General features: G+C 45.8%; 1 protein-coding gene across 7 annotated transcripts in view; it reads left to right on the plus strand.

Annotated features, from left to right (window-relative positions):
- The window catches only part of fgfr3 (fibroblast growth factor receptor 3), a 228,699-nt gene that overhangs the window by 190,507 nt on the left and 12,944 nt on the right, over window positions 1–25,248 (plus strand). For all 7 annotated transcript variants that reach the window (XM_046367627.1, XM_046367628.1, XM_046367629.1 and 4 more), the window contains 5 exons: window positions 5,565–5,686; window positions 12,712–12,822; window positions 19,361–19,551; window positions 19,787–19,909; window positions 23,527–23,597. In XM_046367627.1, coding sequence (XP_046223583.1) covers window positions 5,565–5,686; window positions 12,712–12,822; window positions 19,361–19,551; window positions 19,787–19,909; window positions 23,527–23,597 — 618 coding nt within the window. The remainder of the gene's footprint in view (window positions 1–5,564; window positions 5,687–12,711; window positions 12,823–19,360; window positions 19,552–19,786; window positions 19,910–23,526; window positions 23,598–25,248) is intronic.

Genomic DNA, 25,248 nt, shown 5'->3' on the forward strand with positions numbered 1-25,248 from the left:
GTGAGACAGAGAGATACCCTTTACCTTAGGCCAGGTGAGACAGAGAGATACCCTTTACCTTAGTCCAGGTGAGACAGAGAGATACCCTTTACCTTAGGCCAGGTGAGACAGAGAGATACCCTTTACCTTAGTCCAGGTGAGACAGAGAGATACCCTTTACCATAGTCCAGGTGAGACAGAGAGATACCCTTTACCTTAGGCCAGGTGAGACAGAGAGATACCCTTTACCTTAGGCCAGGTGAGACAGAGAGATACCCTTTACCTTAGGCCAGGTGAGACAGAGAGATACCCTTTACCGTAGTCCAGGTGAGACAGAGAGATACCCTTTACCGTAGCTATGGTATTTTTCCAAGCCTTGCTGACGGTGTAGTACTCAGTATAGCAGTTGTGTCTGTTAGGAATGAACAGAGCTGGGTAATGTAAGACATGCTGTTTAGATGCTGCAGGAGGTTTGGTGATCATTCCTTTGAGGATTGAAACATTCAGATAATATTTTGGACATCATTAGATCCCTTTCTTGGACCTCCCAGAAAAGATAAAATGTGACCTTTGGATCAGATTGTCCCAGTTCAGATTAAAACATGCATCTGGTAGTTGTTTATCCTTTAATCTCAGTGATCGGATCAGATTGTCCCAGTTCAGATTAAAACATGCATCTGGTAGTTGTTTATCCTTTAATCTCAGTGATCGGATCAGATTGTCCTTAGTCCATGTGAGAGTTCAGATTAAAACATGCATCTGGTAGTTGTTTATCCTTTAATCTCAGTGATCAGATCAGATTGTCCCAGTTCAGATTAAAACATGCATCTGGTGGTTGTTTATCCTTAATCACAGTGATCGGCAACAGATTGTACTATCATTTTTTACGAAAATCTTTTGGGGACCCAAAACAATCACCAGGAATTTAGCAAAAAATAAATGCATTTAGGGAAAATGTTCTCAAGTATTCCCACAAAAAAGGTGATTGTCTCTCAATGTAATCAAGGTGTGTTGTCCCCTGACCATCCGTTCGGACAAAATGGCCACAGAAGAAATCTAGTTGCCTACCCCTGAGTTAACTTGTTTGTCATTGTTATTATTTCCTTCTTTCTGGTTGTGGCTGTGTTTCAGACTAACTAGTTGTGGTTGTGTTTCAGACTAACTAGTTGTGGCTGTGTTTCAGACTAACTAGTTGTGGCTGTGTTTCAGACTAACTAGTTGTGGTTGTGTTGTGGTTGTGTTTCAGACTAACTAGTTGTGGTTGTGTTTCAGGCTAATGTTGTGGTTGTGTTGCGGTTGTGTTTCAGACTAACTAGTTGTGGTTGTGTTTCAGGCTAATTTTGTGGTTGTGTTTCAGACTAACTAGTTGTGTTTGTGTTTCAGACTAACTAGTTGTGGTTGTGTTTCAGGCCAACTAGTTGTGGTTGTGTTTCAGACTAACTAGTTGTGGTTGTGTTTCAGACCAACTAGTTGTGGTTGTGTTTCAGACCAACTAGTTGTGGTTGTGTTGCGGTTGTGTTTCAGACTAACTAGTTGTGGTTGTGTTTCAGGCCAACTAGTTGTGGTTGTGTTTCAGACTAACTAGTTGTGGTTGTGTTTCAGATTAACTAGTTGTGGTTGTGTTGCGGTTGTGTTTCAGACTAACTAGTTGTGGTTGTGTTTCAGACTAACTAGTTGTGGTTGTGTTTCAGATTAACTAGTTGTGGTTGTGTTGCAGTTGTGTTTCAGACTAACTAGTTGTGTTTGTGTTTCAGACTAACTAGTTGTGATTGTGTTTCAGACTAACTAGTTGTGGTTGTGTTTCAGGCCAACTAGTTGTGGTTGTGTTGCAGACTAACTAGTTGTGGTTGTGTTTCAGATTAACTAGTTGTGGTTGTGTTGCAGTTGTGTTTCAGACTAACTAGTTGTGTTTGTGTTTCAGACTAACTAGTTGTGATTGTGTTTCAGACTAACTAGTTGCGGTTGTGTTTCAGACTAACTAGTTGTGGTTGTGATGTGGTTGTGTTTCAGGCTAATGTTGTGGTTGTGTTGTGGTTGTGTTTCAGACTAACTAGTTGTGGTTGTGTTTCAGGCCAACTAGTTGTGGTTGTGTTTCAGACTAACTAGTTGTGTTTGTGTTTCAGACTAACTAGTTGTGGTTGTGTTTCAGACTAACTAGTTGTGGTTGTGTTGCGGCTGTGTTTCAGACTAACTAGTTGTGTTTGTGTTTCAGACTAACTAGTTGTGGTTGTGTTTCAGATTAACTAGTTGTGGTTGTGTTGCAGTTGTGTTTCAGACTAACTAGTTGTGTTTGTGTTTCAGACTAACTAGTTGTGATTGTGTTTCAGACTAACTAGTTGCGGTTGTGTTTCAGACTAACTAGTTGTGGTTGTGATGTGGTTGTGTTTCAGGCTAACTAGTTGTGTTTGTGTTTCAGACTAACTAGTTGTGGTTGTGTTTCAGATTAACTAGTTGTGGTTGTGTTGCAGTTGTGTTTCAGACTAACTAGTTGTGTTTGTGTTTCAGACTAACTAGTTGCGGTTGTGTTTCAGACTAACTAGTTGTGGTTGTGATGTGGTTGTGTTTCAGGCTAATGTTGTGGTTGTGTTGTGGTTGTGTTTCAGACTAACTAGTTGTGGTTGTGTTTCAGACTAACTAGTTGTGGTTGTGTTTCAGACTAACTAGTTGCGGTTGTGTTTCAGACTAACTAGTTGTGGTTGTGTTTCAGGCTAACTAGTTGTGGTTGTGTTGTTGTTGTTGTGGTTGTGTTTCAGGCTAACTAGTTGTGGTTGTGTTGTTGTTGTTGTGGTTGTGTTTCAGGCTAACTAGTTGTGGTTGTGTTGTGGTTGTGTTTCAGGCTAATGTTGTGGTTGTGTTTCAGGCTAATGTTGTGGTTGTGCTTCAGGCTAACGTTGTGGTTGTGTTTCAGGCTAATGTTGTGGTTGTGTTTCAGGCTAATGTTGTGGTTGTGTTTCAGGCTAATGTTGTGGTTGTGTTTCAGGCTAACTAGTTGTGGTTGTGTTTTAGGCTAACTAGTTGTGGTTGTTTCAGTCTAACGTTGTGGTTGTGTTTCAGACTAACGTTGTGGTTGTGTTTCAACTCAGAATACCTAAGAGTGAATTAAACTATTTTGAAAAAGCAATTAAGGGAATAAACTGGAATGATCTCTTGTCCTATACAGACGTGGAAGCTGATAGTCAGGTTTTTCTATTCACAATCCAGACTACAATAAATGGCTTCCTAAAGAAAATCAAATGCAAACCTGGCCAAAAGAGCACTCTTCCTTGGTTAAATGGAGAAATCTGGAAATTGTTGAAAGAACGAGATTATGCTCTAAAAACAGCCCTAAAATCTAAATTAGAGCATGACAGACGTAGGTTTACCATGTTGAGAAATAAGGTGATAAAAGAAATCAGACAGGCCAAGGCAAACTTTTTTATTAACATAATTGGTGAAGCAAAGGGAAATTCTAAATTGATATGGGAGAATCTAAAAAAGTTAACAGGGAAAGACCATAGTAACACTGCAAAAAGACTAGAAATCATGGTGAATAACAATCTAACACAGGATGCAGTTGAAATAGCAATAGCCTTCAATTCCTACCTTATTGACTCTGTCAGGTTACTGACACAGAACCCCTCCACTGATTTCTTGGGCTCAGTGCTAGTGAATGACACTCAACCTGTCTTCATCATAAGGGAGGTTTCTGAGTCAAAGGTGAACAAGGTGATTAGCTCACTAAAGAACTCTAAAGCCAAAGATGTGTTTGGGATGGACTCTACCTTTCTTAAAAACTACAAAGAGTCACTCATTGGCCCCATTACTAAGGTCACCAACACATCTATTGGTCTCGGTGTGTTTCCAAGGGTATGGAAGTCGGCCATAATAACGGCCATCTTTAAATCAGGCGACCCTGCTGACGTGAGTAACTACAGGCCCATTAGTATACTACCTGTGGTGTCAAAGGTTGTTGAAAAGTGTGTAGCAGAACAACTGATTGCCCACCTCAACAACAGCCCCTTCACATTACACTCCATGCAGTTTGGCTTCAGAGCGAAACACTCCACAGAAACGGCCAACTGCTTTCTTCTGAAAATGTGAAGTCCAAGATGGACAAAGGGGGTGCTGTTGGGGCTGTGTTTCTGGACCTAAGGAAGGCTTTTGATACTGTTAGCCATGAGATTCTCATCACAAAATTGTCCAAGTTCAACTTTTCCCCTGATGCCTTGAGATGGATGAAATCATACCTTGAAGGCAGAACTCAGTGTGTCAGAGTGAGCAATGAGCTGTCGCCCACTCATAGCTATGATGTGGGCGTGCCCCAAGGGTCAATACTGGGGCCCCTCCTGTTCAGCCTGTACATTAATGATCTGCCTTCTGTCTGTACTGGGTCTGAAGTTCAAATGTATGCAGATGATACAGTGATATATGTGCATGCAAAGAGCAAACAACAAGCTGCACAAGAACTCACTACTGTAATGGTCCAGGTTACAAAGTGGCTCAGTGACTCGTGTTTGCATCTCAATGTGAAAAAAACTTCACAAAGAGGGCAACAGATGCTACTGAGCCAGATGTCTATGTGTCAGGGGAGAAGCTCCAGGTGGTATCCGATTTTAAGTACCTTGGCATCATACTTGATTCCAACCTCTCTTTTAAAAAGCATGTGAAAAAGGTAATTCAAATAACCAAATTCAACCTAGCTAATTTCCGATTTATACGAAATTGTTTGACTACAGAGGTAGCAAAACTGTACTTCAATTCTATGATACTCCCCCACTTAACATACTGCTTGACTAGTTGGGCCCAAGCTTGCTGTACAACATTAAAACCTATTCGGTCTGTCTACAAACAGGCTCTCAAAGTGCTTGATAGGAAGCCCAATAGCCATCATCATTGTCACATCCTTAGAAAGCATGAGCTCTTGAGTTGGGAAAATCTTGTGCAATACACCGACGCATGTCTTGTATTCAAGATCCTTAATGGCCTGGCTCCCCTCCACTCAATATTTTTGTTAAACAGAAAACCCAGACATATGGCAGCAGATCCACAAGGTCTGCCATGAGAGGTGACTGTATAGTTCCCCTAAGGAAAAGCACCTTTAGTAAATCTGCATTCTCTGTGAGAGCTTCCCATGTCTGGAATACACTGCCATCAGACACACATAACTGCACCACATATCACACTTTCACAAAATGCTTGAAGACCTGGCTAAAGGTCAGTCAGATTTGTGAACATGGTCCCTAGCTGTGTGTTGCCGCTTTCCATGTTGTCTGTTGTCTGTAGCTTGTGAGGTGTGGAAACACTTTGTTGCTTTTATGAATTTTGTTTTGCTGCTTTTTGTTCTATGTTGCTCTGTCTGTATGCTATGTCTTGCTTGTCCTATGTTGCTATGTCTTGCTTGTTCTATGGTGCTATTGTCTATATTGTAATTGTTTTTAATAACCTGCCAAGGGACTGCGGTTGAAAATTAGCCGGCTGGCTAAAACCGGCACTTTTACTGAAACGTTGATTCATGTGCACTGTCCCTGTAAAAAGAAAATAAACTAGACTAAAAAAAAAAAAATGTTGTGGTTGTGTTTCAGGCTAACGTTGTGGTTGTGTTTCAGGCTAACGTTGGGTAAACCTCTGGGAGAGGGCTGCTTCGGTCAGGTGGTAATGGCGGAGGCCATCGGGATCGACAAGGAGAAACCCAACAAGCCCCTCGACGTCGCTGTGAAGATGCTCAAAGGTTGTTGTTTCAGTTTCAAGTTTTAATGTCATGTGTACAGTGAAATGTCTTACCAGCTCTAACCCCAACAAGGCAGTCATCAATCTCAATTACCAGCTCTAACCCCAACAAGGCAGTCATCAATCTCAATTACCAGCTCTAACCCCAACAAGGCAGTCATCAATATCAATTACCAGCTCTAACCCCAACAAGGCAGTCATCAATCTCAATTACCAGCTCTAACCCCAACAAGGCAGTCATCAATCTCAATTACCAGCTCTAACCCCAACAAGGCAGTCATCAATATCAATTACCAGCTCTAACCTCAACAAGGCAGTCATCAATCTCAATTACCAGCTCTAACCCCAACAAGGCAGTCATCAATCTCAATTACCAGCTCTAACCCCAACAAGGCAGTCATCAATATCAATTACCAACTCTAACCCCAACAAGGAAGTCATCAATCTCAATGACCACCTCTAACCCCAAAAAGGCAGTCATCAATATCAATGGATTACTAAAAATAACACAGTTAAACAGAAACTATATACAGGGTCAGTACCATATTAACAATGTACAGGGATACTGGAGTGATGGAGGTAGATATGTATAGGGGGAAGGAGACAGGGATACTGGAGTGATGGAGGTAGATATGTATAGGGGGAAGGAGACAGGGATACTGTAGTGATGGGGGTAGATATGTATAGGGGGAAGGAGACAGGGATACTGGAGTGATGGAGGTAGATATGTATAGGGGGAAGGTGACTATATACAGGGTCCGTACCATATTAACAATGTACAGGGATACTGGAGTGATGGAGGTAGATTATGTATAGGGGTAAGGAGACAGGGATACTGGAGTAATGGAGGTAGATATGTATAGGGGGAAGGTGACTATATACAGGGTCAGTACCATATTAACAATGTACAGGGATACTGGACTGATGGAGGTAGATATGTATAGGGGGAAGGAGACAGGGATACTGGAGTGATGGAGGTAGATATGTAGAGGGGGAAGGAGACAGGGATACTGGAGTGATGGAGGTAGATATGTATAGGGGGAAGGAGACAGGGATACTGGAGTGATGGAGGTAGATATGTATAGGGGGAAGGTGACTATATACAGGGTCAGTACCATATTAACAATGTACAGGGATACTGGAGTGATGGAGGTAGATATGTATAGGGGGAAGGAGACAGGGATACTGGAGTGATGGAGGTAGATATGTAGAGGGGGAAGGAGACAGGGATACTGGAGTGATGGAGGTAGATATGTATAGGGGAAGGAGACAGGGATACTGGAGTGATGGAGGTAGATGTGTATAGGGGGAAGGAGACAGGGATACTGGAGTGATGGAGGTAGATATGTATAGGGGGAAGGAGACAGGGATACTGTAGTGATGGGGGTAGATATGTATAGGGGGAAGGAGACAGGGATACTGGAGTGATGGAGGTAGATATGTATAGGGGGAAGGTGACTATATACAGGGTCCGTACCATATTAACAATGTACAGGGATACTGGAGTGATGGAGGTAGATTATGTATAGGGGTAAGGAGACAGGGATACTGGAGTGATGGAGGTAGATATGTATAGGGGGAAGGAGACAGGGATACTGGAGTGATGGAGGTAGATATGTATAGGGGGAAGGTGACTATATACAGGGTCAGTACCATATTAACAATGTACAGGGATACTGGAGTGATGGAGGTAGATATGTATAGGGGGAAGGAGACAGGGATACTGGAGTGATGGAGGTAGATATGTATAGGGGGAAGGAGACAGGGATACTGTAGTGATGGGGGTAGATATGTATAGGGGGAAGGAGACAGGGATACTGGAGTGATGGAGGTAGATATGTATAGGGGGAAGGAGACAGGGATACTGTAGTGATGGGGGTAGATATGTATAGGGGGAAGGAGACAGGGATACTGGAGTGATGGAGGTAGATATGTATAGGGGGAAGGTGACTATATACAGGGTCCGTACCATATTAACAATGTACAGGGATACTGGAGTGATTGGAGATTATGTAGATACTGGAGTGATGGAGGTAGGTAAGGAAGGAGACAGGGATACTGGAGTGATGGAGGTAGATATGTATAGGGGGAAGGAGACAGGGATACTGGAGTGATGGAGGTAGATATGTATAGGGGGAAGGAGACAGGGATACTGGAGTGATGGAGGTAGATATGTATAGGGGGAAGGTGACTATATACAGGGTCAGTACCATATTAACAATGTACAGGGATACTGGAGTGATGGGGGTAGATATGTATAGGGGGAAGGTGACTATATACAGGGTCAGTACCATATTAACAATGTACAGGGATACTGGAGTGATGGAGGTAGATATGTATAGGGGAAGGAGACAGGGATACTGGAGTGATGGAGGTAGATATGTATAGGGGGAAGGTGACTATATACAGGGTCAGTACCATATTAACAATGTACAGGGATACTGGAGTGATGGAGGTAGATATGTATAGGGGGAAGGAGACAGGGATACTGGAGTGATGGAGGTAGATATGTATAGGGGGAAGATGACTATATACAGGGTCAGTACCATATTAACAATGTACAGGGATACTGGAGTGATGGAGGTAGATATGTATAGGGGGAAGGAGACAGGGATACTGGAGTGATGGAGGTAGATATGTATAGGGGTAAGGAGACAGGGATACTGGAGTGATGGAGGTAGATATGTATAGGGGGAAGGTGACTATATACAGGGTCAGTACCATATTAACAATGTACAGGGATAATGGAGTGATGGAGGTAGATATGTATAGGGAGAAGGAGACAGGGATACTGGAGTGATGGAGGTAGATATGTATAGGGGGAAGGAGACAGGGATACTGGAGTGATGGAGGTAGATATGTATAGGGGGAAGGAGACAGGGATACTGGAGTGATGGAGGTAGATATGTATAGGGGGAAGGTGACTATATACAGGGTCAGTACCATATTAACAATGTACAGGGATACTGGAGTGATGGAGGTAGATATGTATAGGGGGAAGGAGACAGGGATACTGGAGTGATGGAGGTAGATATGTATAGGGGGAAGGAGACAGGGATACTGGAGTGATGGAGGTAGATATGTATATGGGGAAGGTGACTATATACAGGGTCCGTACCATATTAACAATGTACAGGGATACTGGAGTGATGGAGATATGTAGATATGTATAGGGGGGGGGAAGGAGACAGGGATACTGGAGTGATGGAGGTAGATATGTATAGGGGGAAGGAGACAGGGATACTGGAATGTGATGGAGGGGGAAGGAGACAGGGATAGATATGGAGGTAGATATGTATAGGGGGAAGGTGACTATATACAGGGTCAGTACCATATTAACAATGTACAGGGATACTGGAGTGATGGAGGTAGATATGTATAGGGGGAAGGTGACTATATACAGGGTCAGTACCATATTAACAATGTACAGGGATACTGGAGTGATGGAGGTAGATATGTATAGGGGGAAGGAGACAGGGATACTGGAGTGATGGAGGTAGATATGTATAGGGGGAAGGTGACTATATACAGGGTCAGTACCATATTAACAATGTACAGGGATACTGGAGTGATGGAGGTAGATATGTATAGGGGGAAGGTGACTATATACAGGGTCAGTACCATATTAACAATGTACAGGGATACTGGAGTGATGGAGGTAGATATGTATAGGGGGAAGGTGACTATATACAGGGTCAGTACCATATTAACAATGTACAGGGATACTGGAGTGATGGAGGTAGATATGTATAGGGGGAAGGAGACAGGGATACTGGAGTGATGGAGGTAGATATGTATAGGGGGAAGGAGACAGGGATACTGGAGTGATGGAGGTAGATATGTATAGGGGGAAGGGGACAGGGATACTGGAGTGATGGAGGTAGATATGTATAGGGGGAAGGTGACTATATACAGGGCCAGTACCATATTAACAATGTACAGGGATACTGGAGTGATGGGGGTAGATATGTCAAATAAGTCTGGCTGCACAACCGAATGGCAAAAGTATTGCAAATTGAGAAGTCAGACGATATTGCCATTCCTATTTGGCATATCTTCATTTTAAGCCTACTAGAAAGTGTGTGCCCTCAGTTCTGGAGGGAAGCAAAAGTTCTTCCCCTACCCAAGAATAGTAAAGCCCCCTTTACTGGCTCAAATAGCTGACCAATCAGCCTGTTACCAACCCTTAGTAAACTTCTGGAAAAAAATGGTGTTTGACCAGATACAATGCTATTTTACAGTAGACAAATTGTCAACAGAATTTCAGCATGCTGATAGGGAAGGGCTTTCAACAAGCACAGCACTTACACAAATGACTGATGATTGGCTGAGAGAAATTGATGATAAAATATTTTGGGGGCTGTTTTGTTAGACTTCAGTGCAGCTTTTGACATCATAATCTGCTGCTGAAAAAACATTGTATGGCTTAATACCCCCTGCTATATTGTGGATAAGGAGTTACCTGTCTAACAGAACACAGAGGGTGTTCTTTAATGGAAGCCTCTCCAACATTATCAAGGTAGAATCAGGAATTCCCCAGGGCAGCTGTCTAGACCCAATACTTTTTTCAATTTTTACTAACGACATGTCACTGGCTTTGAATAAAGCCCGTGTGTTTATGTATGCGGATGACTCAACACTATACACGTCAGCTACTACAGCAACTGAAATGACTGCAACACTTAACAAAGAGTTAAGAGTTAACATAGAGACATATTATCTCTGACTGTATCCTCATAGAGAGGCGTATTATCTCTGTCTGTCTCCTCATAGAGAGGCGTATTGTCTCTGACTGTCTGTCTCCACATAGAGAGGCTTATTATCTCTGACTGTCTCCTCATAGAGAGGCTTATTATCTCTGACTGTCTGTCTCCTCATAGAGAGGCTTATTATCTCTGACTGTCTCCTCATAGAGAGACTTATTATCTCTGACTGTATCCTCATAGAGAGGCTTATTATCTCTGTCTGTCTCCTCAAAGAGAGGCATATTATCACTGACTGTCTCCTCATAGAGAGGCTTATTATCTCTGTCTGCCTCCTCATAGAGAGGCGTATTATCTCTATCTGTCTCCTCAAAGAGAGGCTTATTATCTCTGACTGTCTCCTCATAGAGAGGCGTATTATCTCTGTCTGGCTCCTCATAGAGAGGCTTATTATCTCTGACTGTCTGTCTCCTCATAGAGAGGCTTATTATCTCTGTCTGGCTCCTCATAGAGAGGCTTATTATCTCTGTCTCTCTCCTCATAGAGAGGCTTATTATCTCTGACTGTCTCCTCATAGAGAGGCTTATTATCTCTGACTGTCTCCTCATAGAGAGGCTTATTATCTCTGACTGTCTGTCTCCTCATAGAGAGGCTTATTATCTCTGACTGTCTGTCTCCTCATAGAGAGGCTTATTATCTCTGTCTGGCTCCTCATAGAGAGGCTTATTATCTCTGTCTCTCTCCTCATAGAGAGGCTTATTATCTCTGACTGTCTCCTCATAGAGAGGCTTATTATCTCTGACTGTCTCCTCATAGAGAGGCTTATTATCTCTGACTGTCTCCTCATAGAGAGGCTTATTATCTCTGACTGTCTCCTCATAGAGAGGCTTATTATCTCTGACTGTCTGTCTCCTCATAGAGAGGCTTATTATCTCTGTCTGGCTCCTCATAGAGAGGCTTATTATCTCTGTCTCTCTCCTCATAGAGAGGCTTATTATCTCTGACTGTCTCCTCATAGAGAGGCTTATTATCTCTGACTGTCTCCTCATAGAGAGGCTTATTATCTCTGACTGTCTCCTCATAGAGAGGCTTATTATCTCTGACTGTCTCCTCATAGAGAGGCGTATTATCTCTATCTGTCTCCTCAAAGAGAGGCTTATTATCTCTGACTGTCTCCTCATAGAGAGGCTTATTATCTCTGACTGTCTCCTCATAGAGAGGCTTATTATCTCTGACTGTCTCCTCATAGAGAGGCTTATTATCTCTGACTGTCTCCTCATAGAGAGGCTTATTATCTCTGTCTGCCTCCTCATAGAGAGGCTTATTATCTCTGACTGTCTCCTCATAGAGAGGCTTATTATCTCTGACTGTCTCCTCATAGAGAGGCTTATTGTCTCTGTCTGTCTCCTCATAGAGATGCTTATTATCTTTGACTGTCTCCTCATAGAGAGGCGTATTATCTCTGTCTGGCTCCTCATAGAGAGGCTTATTATCTCTGACTGTCTGTCTCCTCATAGAGAGGCTTATTATCTCTGTCTGGCTCCTCATAGAGAGGCTTATTATCTCTGTCTCTCTCCTCATAGAGAGGCTTATTATCTCTGACTGTCTGTCTCCCTATAGAGAGGCCTATTATCTCTGTCTGGCTCCTCATAGAGAGGCTTATTATCTCTGTCTCTCTCCTCATAGAGAGGCTTATTATCTCTGACTGTCTCTCTCCTCATAGAGAGGCTTATTATCTCTGTCTGTCTCCTCATAGAGAGGCTTATTATCTCTGTCTGGCTCCTCATAGAGAGGCTTATTATCTCTGTCTCTCTCCTCATAGAGAGGCTTATTATCTCTGACTGTCTGTCTCCCTATAGAGAGGCCTATTATCTCTGTCTGGCTCCTCATAGAGATGTTTATTATCTCTGTCTGGCTCCTCATAGATATGCTTATTATCTCTGACTGTCTCCTCATAGAGAGGCTTATTATCTCTGACTGTCTCAGTCTATCTAATATTCAGGGAATTATAATGTGATCTGGAATTTAAATGTCTTCTTCTCTCTCCCGCTGTCTGTCTGTCCCCTCTCTCTCCCGCTGTCTGTCTGTCCCCTCTCTCCCGCTGTCTGTCTGTCCCCTCTCTCTCCTGCTGTCTGTCTGTCCGCCTCTCTCTCCTGCTGTCTGTCTGTCCTCCTCTCTCTCCTGCTGTCTGTCTGTCCCCTCTCTCTCCCACCATGTGTCTGTCCCCTCTCTCCCGCTGTCTGTCTGTCCTCCTCTCTCTCCTGCTGTCTGTCTGTCCCCTCTCTCTCCCACCATCTGTCTGTCCCCTCTCTTTTTCCATCAGACGACGCCACAGATAAGGACCTGTCAGATCTGGTCTCAGAGATGGAGATGATGAAGATGATTGGAAAACACAAAAACATCCTCAACCTCCTGGGAGCATGTACACAGGATGGTAAATTACAGATCGTACGACCATGACATACTGTAACAGCTCTTTAACAAAGAACGAGTCCACCAGATCAGAGGCGGTAGGGAGGACCAGGGATGTTCTCTGTTTAGTGAGTCCTCCAGATCAGAGGCAGTAGGGAGGACCAGGGATGTTCTCTGTTTAGTGAGTCCTCCAGATCAGAGGCAGTAGGGAGGACCAGGGATGTTCTCTGTTTAGTGAGTCCTCCAGATCAGAGGCAGTAGGGATGACCAGGGATGTTCTCTGTTTAGTGAGTCCTCCAGATCAGAGGCAGTAGGGAGGACCAGGGATGTTCTCTGTTTAGTGAGTCCTCCAGATCAGAGGCAGTAGGGATGACCAGGGATGTTCTCTGTTTAGTGAGTCCTCCAGATCAGAGGCAGTAGGGAGGACCAGGGATGTTCTCTGTTTAGTGAGTCCTCCAGATCAGAGGCAGTAGGGAGGACCAGGGATGTTCTCTGTTTAGTGAGTCCTCCAGATCAGAGGCAGTAGGGAGGACCAGGGATGTTCTCTGTTTAGTGAGTCCTCCAGATCAGAGGCAGTAGGGAGGACCAGGGATGTTCTCTGTTTAGTGAGTCCTCCAGATCAGAGGCAGTAGGGAGGACCAGGGATGTTCTCTGTTTAGTGAGTCCTCCAGATCAGAGGCAGTAGGGAGGACCAGGGATGTTCTCTGTTTAGTGAGTCCTCCAGATCAGAGGCAGTAGGGATGACCAGGGATGTTCTCTGTTTAGAGAGTCCTCCAGATCAGAGGCAGTAGGGAGGACCAGGGATGTTCTCTGTTTAGTGAGTCCTCCAGATCAGAGGCAGTAGGGATGACCAGGGATGTTCTCTGTTTAGTGAGTCCTCCAGATCAGAGGCAGTAGGGATGACCAGGGATGTTCTCTGTTTAGTGAGTCCTCCAGATCAGAGGCAGTAGGGAGGACCAGGGATGTTCTCTGTTTAGTGAGTCCTCCAGATCAGAGGCAGTAGGGATGACCATGGATGTTCTCTGTTTAGTGAGTCCTCCAGATCAGAGGCAGTAGGGATGACCAGGGATGTTCTCTGTTTAGTGAGTCCTCCAGATCAGAGGCAGTAGGGATGACCAGGGATGTTCTCTGTTTAGTGAGTCCTCCAGATCAGAGGCAGTAGGGATGACCAGGGATGTTCTCTGTTTAGTGAGTCCTCCAGATCAGAGGCAGTAGGGATGACCATGGATGTTCTCTGTTTAGTGAGTCCTCCAGATCAGAGGCAGTAGGGAGGACCAGGGATGTTCTCTGTTTAGTGAGTCCTCCAGATCAGAGGCAGTAGGGATGACCAGGGATGTTCTCTGTTTAGTGAGTCCTCCAGATCAGAGGCAGTAGGGATGACCAGGGATGTTCTCTGTTTAGTGAGTCCTCCAGATCAGAGGCAGTAGGGATGACCAGGGATGTTCTCTGTTTAGTGAGTCCTCCAGATCAGAGGCAGTAGGGATGACCAGGGATGTTCTCTGTTTAGTGAGTCCTCCAGATCAGAGGCAGTAGGGATGACCAGGGATGTTCTCTGTTTAGTGAGTCCTCCAGATCAGAGGCAGTAGGGAGGACCAGGGATGTTCTCTGTTTAGTGAGTCCTCCAGATCAGAGGCAGTAGGGATGACCAGGGATGTTCTCTGTTTAGAGAGTCCTCCAGATCAGAGGCAGTAGGGATGACCAGGGATGTTCTCTGTTTAGTGAGTCCACCAGATCAGAGGCAGTAGGGAGGACCAGGGATGTTCTCTGTTTAGTGAGTCCTCCAGATCAGAGGCAGTAGGGATGACCAGGGATGTTCTCTGTTTAGTGAGTCCTCCAGATCAGAGGCAGTAGGGATGACCAGGGATGTTCTCTGTTTAGTGAGTCCTCCAGATCAGAGGCAGTAGGGAGGACCAGGGATGTTCTCTGTTTAGTGAGTCCTCCAGATCAGAGGCAGTAGGGATGACCAGGGATGTTCTCTGTTTAGTGAGTCCTCCAGATCAGAGGCAGTAGGGAGGACCAGGGATGTTCTCTGTTTAGTGAGTCCTCCAGATCAGAGGCAGTAGGGAGGACCAGGGATGTTCTCTGTTTAGTGAGTCCTCCAGATCAGAGGCAGTAGGGATGACCATGGATGTTCTCTGTTTAGTGAGTCCTCCAGATCAGAGGCAGTAGGGAGGACCAGGGATGTTCTCTGTTTAGTGAGTCCTCCAGATCAGAGGCAGTAGGGAGGACCAGGGATGTTCTCTGTTTAGTGAGTCCTCCAGATCAGAGGCAGTAGGGATGACCAGGGATGTTCTCTGTTTAGTGAGTCCTCCAGATCAGAGGCAGTAGGGAGGACCAGGGATGTTCTCTGTTTAGTGAGTCCTCCAGATCAGAGGCAGTAGGGAGGACCAGGGATGTTCTCTGTTTAGTGAGTCCTCCAGATCAGAGGCAGTAGGGATGACCATGGATGTTCTCTGTTTAGTGAGTCCTCCAGATCAGAGGCAGTAGGGAGGACCAGGGATGTTCTCTGTTTAGTGAGTCCTCCAGATCAGAGGCAGTAGGGATGACCAGGGATGTTCTCTGTTTAGAGAGTCCTCCAGATCAGAGGCAGTAGGGATGACCAGGGATGTTCTCTGTTTAGTGAGTCCACCAGATCAGAGGCAGTAGGGAGGACCAGGGATGTTCTCTGTTTAGTGAGTCCTCCAGATCAGAGGCAGTAGGGAGGACCAGGGATGTTCTCTGTTTAGTGAGTCCTCCAGATCAGAGGCAGTAGGGATGACCAGGGATGTTCTCTGTTTAGTGAGTCCTCCAGATCAGAGGCAGTAGGGATGACCAGGGATGTTCTCTGTTTAGTGAGTCCTCCAGATCAGAGGCAGTAGGGAGGACCAGGGATGTTCTCTGGTTAGTGAGTCCTCCAGATCAGAGGCTGTAGGGATGACCAGGGATGTTCTCTGTTTAGAGAGTCCTCCAGATCAGAGGCAGTAGGGATGACCAGGGTTGTTCTCTGTTTAGTGAGTCCTCCAGATCAGAGGCAGTAGGGAGGACCAGGGATGTTCTCTGTTTAGTGAGTCCTCCAGATCAGAGACAGTAGGGATGACCAGGGATGTTCTCTGTTTAGTTAGTCCTCCAGATCAGAGGCAGTAGGGATGACCAGGGATGTTCTCTGTTTAGTGAGTCCTCCAGATCAGAGGCGGTAGGGATGACCAGGGATGTTCTCTGTTTAGTGAGTCCTCCAGATCAGAGGCAGTAGGGAGGACCAGGGATGTTCTCTGTTTAGTGAGTCCTCCAGATCAGAGGCAGTAGGGAGGACCAGGGATGTTCTCTGTTTAGTGAGTCCACCAGATCAGAGGCAGTAGGGATGACCAGGGATGTTCTCTGTTTAGTGAGTCCTCCAGATCAGAGGCAGTAGGGAGGACCAGGGATGTTCTCTGTTTAGTCCAGGGATGTTCTCTGTTTAGTGAGTCCTCCAGATCAGAGGCAGTAGGGATGACCAGGGATGTTCTCTGTTTGTAGAGTCCTCCAGATCAGAGGCGGTAGGGATGACCAGGGATGTTCTCTGTTTAGTGAGTCCTCCAGATCAGAGGCGGTAGGGATGATCAGGGATGTTCTCTGTTTAGTGAGTCCTCCAGATCAGAGGCAGTAGGGATGACCAGGGATGTTCTCTGTTTAGAGAGTCCTCCAGATCAGAGGCAGTAGGGATGACCAGGGATGTTCTCTGTTTAGTGAGTCCTCCAGATCAGAGGCAGTAGGGATGACCAGGGATGTTCTCTGTTTAGTGAGTCCTCCAGATCAGAGGCAGTAGGGATGACCAGGGATGTTCTCTGTTTAGTGAGTCCTCCAGATCAGAGGCAGTAGGGATGAACAGGGATGTTCTCTGTTTAGTGAGCCCTCCAGATCAGAGGCAGTAGGGAGGACCAGGGATGTTCTCTGTTTAGTGAGTCCTCCAGATCAGAGGCAGTAGGGAGGACCAGGGATGTTCTCTGTTTAGTGAGTCCTCCAGATCAGAGGCGGTAGGGATGACCAGGGATGTTCTCTGTTTAGTGAGTCCTCCAGATCAGAGGCGGTAGGGAGGACCAGGGATGTTCTCTGTTTAGTGAGTCCTCCAGATCAGAGGCGGTAGGATGACCAGGGATGTTCTCTGTTTAGTGAGTCCTCCAGATCAGAGGCGGTAGGATGACCAGGGATGTTCTCTGTTTAGTGAGTCCTCCAGATCAGAGGCTGTAGGGATGACCAGGGATGTTCTCTGTTTAGTGAGTCCTCCAGATCAGAGGCAGTAGGGATGACCAGGGATGTTCTCTGTTTAGTGAGTCCTCCAGATCAGAGGCAGTAGGGAGGACCAGGGATGTTCTCTGTTTAGTGAGTCCTCCAGATCAGAGGCAGTAGGGATGACCAGGGATGTTCTCTGTTTAGTGAGTGGGGTGGCTAGTCCTCTTCTGGCTGTGCCGGGTGGAGATTATAACAGAACATGGCCAAGATGTTCAAATGTTCATAAATGACCAGCATGGTCAAATAATAATAATCACAGTAGTTGTCGAGGGTGCAACAAGTCAGCACCTCAGGAGTAAATGTCAGTTGGCTTTTCATAGCCGATCATTAATAGTATCTCTACCACTCCTGCTGTCTCCAGAGAGTTGAAAACAGCAGGTCTGGGACAGGTAGCACGTCTGGTGAACAGGTCAAGGTTCCATAGACGCAGGCAGAACAGTTTAAACTGGAGCAGCAGCACAGCCAGGTGGACTGGGTACAGCAAGGAGTCATCATGCCAGGTAGTCCTGAGGCATGGCCCTAGGGCTCAGGTCCTCCGAAAGAGAGAAAGAGAGAATTATAGAGAGCATACTTAAATTCACACAGGACACCGGATAAGACAGGAGAAGTACTCCAGATATAATAAACTGACCCTAGCCCCCCCCACACATAAACTACTGCAGCATAAATACTGGAGATGAGACAGGAGGGGTCAGGAGACACTGTGGCCTCATCCGATGATACCCCCGGACAGGGCCAAACAGGAAGGATATAACCCCACCCACTTTGCCAAAGCACAGCCCCCACACCACTAGAGGGATATCTCCAACCACCAACTTACCATCCTAATACAAGGCTGAGTATAGCCCACAAAGATCTCCGCCACGGCACAACCCAAGGGGGGGGGGGGGGGGGGGTGCCAACCCAGACAGGAAGATCACGTCAGTGACACAACCCACTCAAGTGAAGCACCCCTCCTAGGGACGGCATGGAAGAGCACCAGTAAGCCAGTGACTCAGCCCCTGTAACAGGCAGAGAATCCCAGTGGTGAGAGAGGAACCGGCCAGGCAGTAACAGCAGGGGCGGTTCGTTGCTCCAGTGCCTTTCCGTTCACCTTCACACTCCTGGGCCAGACTACACTCAATCATATGACCACTGAAGAGATGAGCCTTCATTAAAGACTTAAAGGTTGAGACCGAGTCTGTGTCTCTCACATGGGTAGGCAGACCATTCCATAAAAATGGAGATCTATAGGAGAAAGCCCTGCCTCCAGCTGTTTGCTTTGAAATTCTACGGACAATTAGGAGGCCTGCATCTTGTGACCGTAGCGTACGTGTAGGTATGTACGGCAGGACCAAATCAGAAAGATAGGTAGGAGCAAGCCCATGTAATGCTTTGTAGGTTAGCAGTAAAACCTTGAAATCAGCCCTTGCCTTAACAGGAAGCCAGTAATATGATCACATTTTTTGGTTCTATTCAGGATTCTAACAGCCGTATTTAGCACTGGAGTTTATTTAGTGCTTTATCTGGGTTGCCGGAAAGTAGAGCATTGCAGTAGTCTAACCTAGAAGTAACAAAAGCATGGATTTATTTTTTCTGTATCATTTTTGGACAGAAAGTTTCTGATTTTTGCAATGTTACGTAGATGGAAAAAAAGCTGTCCTTGAAACAGTCTTGATATGTTCGTCAAAAGAGACATCAGGGTCCAGAGTAACGCCGAGGTCCTTCACAGTTTTATTTGAGACGACTGTACAACCATCAAGATTAATTGTCAGACTCAAGAGAAGATCTCGTTGTTTCTTGGGACCTAGAACAAGCATCTCTGTTTTGTCCGAGATTAAAAGTAGAACGTTTGCAGCCATCCACTTCCTTATGTCTGAAACACAGGCTTCTAGCGAGGGCAATTTTGGGGCTTCACCATGTTTCATTGAAATGTACAGCTAGCTATGTATCATCCGCATAGCAGGGAAAATTAACGTTATGTTTTTGAATTAATAGTGAAAACAATAGTGGTCCTAAAACGGAACCTTGAGGAACACCGAAATGTACATGTTCTCTTGATAAGTGTGTGAATGGACCATTTTCCTGCTAAGCATTCAAACTGAAACAAGTACTTTTGGGTGTCAGTGAAAATGTATGGAGCTAAACGTACATGATCTTCTTTAGGAATATAATGAAGTAAAAGTAAAAGTTGTCAAAAATATAAATAGTCAAGTAAAGTACAGATACACAAAAAAACTACTGAAAGAATACTTTAAAGTATTTTTGCTTAAGTATTTTACACCACTGAAAAGGGTTTAGGTATAAAGTATAAATACAGAATATATATTCCCCAGGTCCCCTGTACGTGTTGGTGGAGTACGCTTCCAAAGGGAACCTGAGGGAGTACCTGAGAGCCCGTCGGCCCCCAGGGACGGACTACTCCTTCGACACCTGTAAGATCCCTGACGAGCAGCTCACCTTTAAAGACCTGGTGTCCTGTGCCTATCAGGTGGCGCGTGGCATGGAGTACCTGGCCTCACAGAAGGTTGGTGGCATACTGGACAAAGTAGGGTTGCAAAAACCTTTACTTTCCAAAAATTCTCAGGATTTCTAGAAATCCTGGGTGGAGTTCCAACTGGGATTTCTGGAAAACCTTGGCATTTTTGGAAAGCTACCGGAATTTTGCAGCCCTGGTTAGGATTATATATGGTCTATATGCTACAATATGGTATAATACAGTCCAGTGTATTTAGCCGGACTTATTGCTTCCTCTTCCTCAGTGTATCCATAGAGATCTGGCAGCCAGGAACGTCCTGGTAACCGAGGAGAATGTGATGAAGATTGCAGACTTCGGTCTGGCCAGAGATGTGCACAACATAGACTACTACAAGAAGACTACTAATGTGAGTAATAACATACCACACCCCCCCAGCAGACAGTGATTGGGGAGGTGTGGCATATCTGTTATGGGTAAAACAGTGATTGGTGGGTGGTTTGGGGGAGGTGTGGCATATCTGTTATGGGTAAAACAGTAATTGGGGGTGTGGGGGAGGTGTGGAAAAACAGTGATTGGTGGGTGGTGTGGGGGAGGTGTGGCATATCTGTTATGGGTAAAACAGTGATTGGTGGGGGGTGTGGGGAAGGTGTGGCATATCTGTTATGGGTAAAACAGTGATTGGTGGGGGGTGTGGGGGAGGTGTGGCATATCTGTTATGCGTAAAACAGTGATTGGTGGGGGAGGTGTGGCATAACTGTTATGGGTAAGACAGTGATTGGTAGGGGTGGGGGAGGTGTGGTAAGACAGTGATTGGGTGGGTGTGGTATATCTGTTATGGGTAAGACAGTGATTGGGGTGGTATATCTGTTATTGGTAAGACAGTGATTGGTGGGGGTGGGGTATATTTGTTATGGGTAAGACAGTGATTGGTGGGGGGGGGTATATCTGTTATGGGTAAGACAGTGATTGGGGGTGGTATATCTGTTATGGGTAAGACAGTGATTATTGGTGGGGTGGGGTATATCTGTTATGGGTAAGACAGTGATTGGGGGTGGTATATATGTTATGGGTAAGACAGTGATTGGTGGGGGTATATCTGTTATGGGTAAGACAGTGATTGGTGGGGGGTGGGGTATATCTGTTATGGGTAAGACAGTGATTGGAGGTGTGTTATGGGGAGGATTATTGGTGGTATATCTGTTATGGGTAAGACAGTGATTGGTGGGGGGTATATCTGTTATGGGTATGACAGTGATTGGTGGGGGGTATATCTGTTATGGGTAAGACAATGATTGGGGGTGGGGGGAGATGTGGTATATCTGTTATGGGTAAGACAGTGATTGGGGTGTGTGGGAGGTGTGGTATATCTGTTATGGGTAAGACAGTGATTGGTGGGGGTATATCTGTTATGGGTAAGACAGTGATTGGTGGGGGTATATTTGTTATGGGTAAGACAGTGATTGGTGGAGGGTATATCTGTTATGGGTAAGACAGTGATTGGTGGGTGGTATATCTGTTATGGGTAAGACAGTGATTGGTGGGGGGTATATCTGTTATGGGTAAGACAGTGATTGGTGGGGGGTATATCTGTTATGGGTAAGACAGTGATTGGTGGGGGTATATCTGTTATGGGTAAGACAGTGATTGGTGGGGGTATATTTGTTATGGGTAAGACAGTGATTGGTGGGGGTGGGGTATATTTGTTATGGGTAAGACAGTGATTGGTGGGGGTGGGGTATATTTGTTATGGGTAAGACAGTGATTGGTGGTGGGTGACAGGATTGGTGGGGGTATATCTGTTATGGGTAAGACAGTGATTGGTGGGGGTATATCTGTTATGGGTAAGACAGTGATTGGTGGGGGTATATCTGTTATGGGTAAGACAGTGATTGATGGGGGTGGGGTATATCTGTTATGGGTAAGACAGTGATTGGTGGGGGGTATATCTGTTATGGGTAAGACAGTGATTGGTGGGGGTATATCTGTTATGGGTAAGACAGTGATTGGTGGGGGTGGGGTATATCTGTTATGGGTAAGACAGTGATTGGTGGGGGTATATCTGTTATGGGTAAGACAGTGATTGGTGGGGGTATATCTGTTATGGGTAAGACAGTGATTGGTGGGGGGGGGTATATCTGTTATGGGTAAGACAGTGATTGGTGGGGTATATTTGTTATGGGTAAGACAGTGATTGGTGGGGGTGGGGTTTATCTGTTATGGGTAAGACAGTGATTGGTGGGGGTATATCTGTTATGGGTAAGACAGTGATTGGTGGGGGGTATATCTGTTATGGGTAAGACAGTGATTGGTGGGGGTATATCTGTTATGGGTAAGACAGTGATTGGTGGGGGTGGGGTATATCTGTTATGGGTAAGACAGTGATTGGTGGGGGTATATCTGTTATGGGTAAGACAGTGATTGGAGGTGGGGGGTGATTGGTATATCTGTTATGGGTAAGACAGTGATTGGTGGGGGGTATATCTGTTATGGGTAAGACAGTGATTGGTGGGGGGTATATCTGTTATGGGTAAGACAGTGATTGGTGGGGGGTATATCTGTTATGGGTAAGACAATGATTGGGGGGGTGTGGGGGAGGTGGTGGTATATCTGTTATGGGTAAGACAGTGATTGGGGTGTGGGGGAGTGTGGTATATCTGTTATGGGTAAGACAGTGATTGGTGGGGGGTATATCTGTTATGGGTAAGACAGTGATTGGTGGGGGTGGGGTATATCTGTTATGGGTAAGACAGTGATTGGTGGGGGTATATTTGTTATGGGTAAGACAATGATTGGTGGGGGGAGGGGGTTTATCTGTTATGGGTAAGACAGTGATTGGGGGTGGGGGGAGGTGGGTATATCTGTTATGGGTAAGACAGTGATTGGTGGGGGTATATCTGTTATGGGTAAGACAGTGATTGGTGGGGGGTATATCTGTTATGGGTAAGACAGTGATTGGTGGGGGTGGGGTATATCTGTTATGGGTAAGACAGTGATTGGTGGGGGTATATCTGTTATGGGTAAGACAGTGATTGGTGGGGGTGGGGTATATTTGTTATGGGTAAGACAGTGATTGGTGGGGGTGTGGTATATCTGTTATGGGTAAGACAGTGATTGATGGGGATGGCTTATATCTGTTATGGGTAAGACAGTGATTGGTGGGGGTGGGGTATATCTGTTATGGGTAAGACAGTGATTGGTGGGGGTATATTTGTTATGGGTAAGACAGTGATTGGTGGGGGGGGTATATCTGTTATGGGTAAGACAGTGATTGATGGGGGGCTATATTTGTTATGGGTAAGACAGTGATTGGTGGGGGGTATATCTGTTATGGGTAAGACAGTGATTGGTGGGGGGGGTATATTTGTTATGGGTAAGACAGTGATTGGTGGGGGTGGGGTATATCTGTTATGGGTAAGACAGTGATTGGTGGGGGTATATTTGTTATGGGTAAGACAGTGATTGGTGGGGGTATATCTGTTATGGGTAAGACAGTGATTGGTGGGGGGGGGGTATATCTGTTATGGGTAAGACAGTGATTGGTGGGGGGTGGGGTATATCTGTTATGGGTAAGACAGTGATTGGTGGGGGTATATCTGTTATGGGTAAGACAGTGATTGGTGGGGGGTATATCTGTTATGGGTAAGACAGTGATTGGTGGGGGGTATATCTGTTATGGGTAAGACAGTGATTGGTGGGGGTATATCTGTTATGGGTAAGACAGTGATTGGTGGGGGTATATCTGTTATGGGTAAGACAGTGATTGGTGGGGGTATGTCTGTTATGGGTAAGACAGTGATTGGTGGGGGGGTATATCTGTTATGGGTAAGACAGTGATTGGTGGGGGTATATCTGTTATGGGTAAGACAGTGATTGGTGGGGGTATATCTGTTATGGGTAAGACAGTGATTGGTGGGGGGTATATTTGTTATGGGTAAGACAGTGATTGGTGGGGGGTATATCTGTTATAGGTGTTTTGATCCGTTGTGCTGAGACAGCTGTTCTGTTGTCTGTGTGTTGTTGCAGGGTCGTCTACCCGTGAAATGGATGGCTCCAGAGGCTCTGTTCGACCGCGTCTACACGCACCAGAGCGATGTGTAAGTTGACACAGCCAGCCACACAGCATGCCTCCGGTCTGCCCATGTAGAGAGATATGCAGGACAGGAGGAATGTGTTGTAATATCATGACTTTGTGAATTAGCCTCAATTACCATCAAAACCACATGTGAATATGGATTGATATGTCTCAGTCCTGTTGTCTCAGTCCTGTTGTCTCAGTCCTGTTGTCTCAGTCCTGTTGTCTCGGTCCTGTTGTCTCTGTCCTGTTGTCTCAGTCCTGTTGTCTCAGTCCTGTTGTCTCAGTCCTGTTGTCTCGGTCCTGTTGTCTCGGTCCTGTTGTATCGGTCCTGTTGTATCGGTCCTGTTGTCTTGGTCCTGTTGTCTCGGTCCTGTTGTATCAGTCCTGTTGTATCGGTCCTGTTGTCTCGGTCCTGTTGTCTCGGTCCTGTTGTATCAGTCCTGTTGTATCGGTCCTGTTGTCTCGGTCCTGTTGTATCGATCCTGTTGTCTCGGTCCTGTTGTCTCGGTGCTGTTGTCTCGGTCCTGTTGTATCGGTCCTGTTGTCTCGGTGCTGTTGTCTCGGTCCTGTTGTCTCGGTCCTGTTGTATCGATCCTGTTGTCTCGGTCCTGTTGTCTCGGTGCTGTTGTCTCGGTCCTGTTGTATCAGTCCTGTTGTATCGGTCCTGTTGTCTCGGTGCTGTTGTCTCGGTCCTGTTGTCTCGGTCCTGTTGTATCGATCCTGTTGTCTCGGTCCTGTTGTCTCGGTGCTGTTGTCTCGGTCCTGTTGTATCGGTCCTGTTGTCTCGGTGCTGTTGTCTCGGTCCTGTTGTCTCGGTCCTGTTGTATCGATCCTGTTGTCTCGGTCCTGTTGTCTCGGTGCTGTTGTCTCGGTCCTGTTGTATCGGTCCTGTTGTCTCGGTCCTGTTGTATCGATCCTGTTGTCTCAGTCCTGTTGTCTCAGTCCTGTTGTCTCGGTCCTGTTGTATCAGTCCTGTTGTATCAGTCCTGTTGTCTCAGTCCTGTTGTCTCGGTCCTGTTGTATCAGTCCTGTTGTATCAGTCCTGTTGTATCAGTCCTGTTGTCTCAGTCCTGTTGTATCGGTCCTGTTGTATCAGTGCTGTTGTCTCGGTCCTGTTGTATCAGTGCTGTTGTCTCGGTCCTGTTGTATCAGTGCTGTTGTCTCGGTCCTGTTGTCTCGGTCCTGTTGTATCAGTCCTGTTGTATCAGTGCTGTTGTCTCGGTCCTGTTGTATCAGTGCTGTTGTCTCGGTCCTGTTGTATCAGTGCTGTTGTCTCGGTCCTGTTGTATCAGTGCTGTTGTCTCAGTCCTGTTGTATCAGTGCTGTTGTCTCAGTCCTGTTGTCTCGGTCCTGTTGTCTCGGTCCTGTTGTATCAGTCCTGTTGTATCAGTCCTGTTGTATCAGTCCTGTTGTATCAGTGCTGTTGTCTCAGTCCTGTTGTCTCGGTCCTGTTGTCTCGGTCCTGTTGTATCAGTGCTGTTGTCTCGGTCCTGTTGTATCGGTCCTGTTGTCTCAGTCCTGTTGTATCAGTGCTGTTGTCTCGGTCCTGTTGTCTCGGTCCTGTTGTCTCGGTCCTGTTGTATCAGTGCTGTTGTCTCGGTCCTGTTGTATCGGTCCTGTTGTATCAGTGCTGTTGTATCAGTCCTGTTGTCTTGGTCCTGTTGTCTCAG

Source organism: Oncorhynchus gorbuscha, linkage group LG10 (genome assembly GCF_021184085.1).
Source record: "Oncorhynchus gorbuscha isolate QuinsamMale2020 ecotype Even-year linkage group LG10, OgorEven_v1.0, whole genome shotgun sequence".
Lineage (NCBI taxonomy): Eukaryota > Metazoa > Chordata > Actinopteri > Salmoniformes > Salmonidae > Oncorhynchus > Oncorhynchus gorbuscha.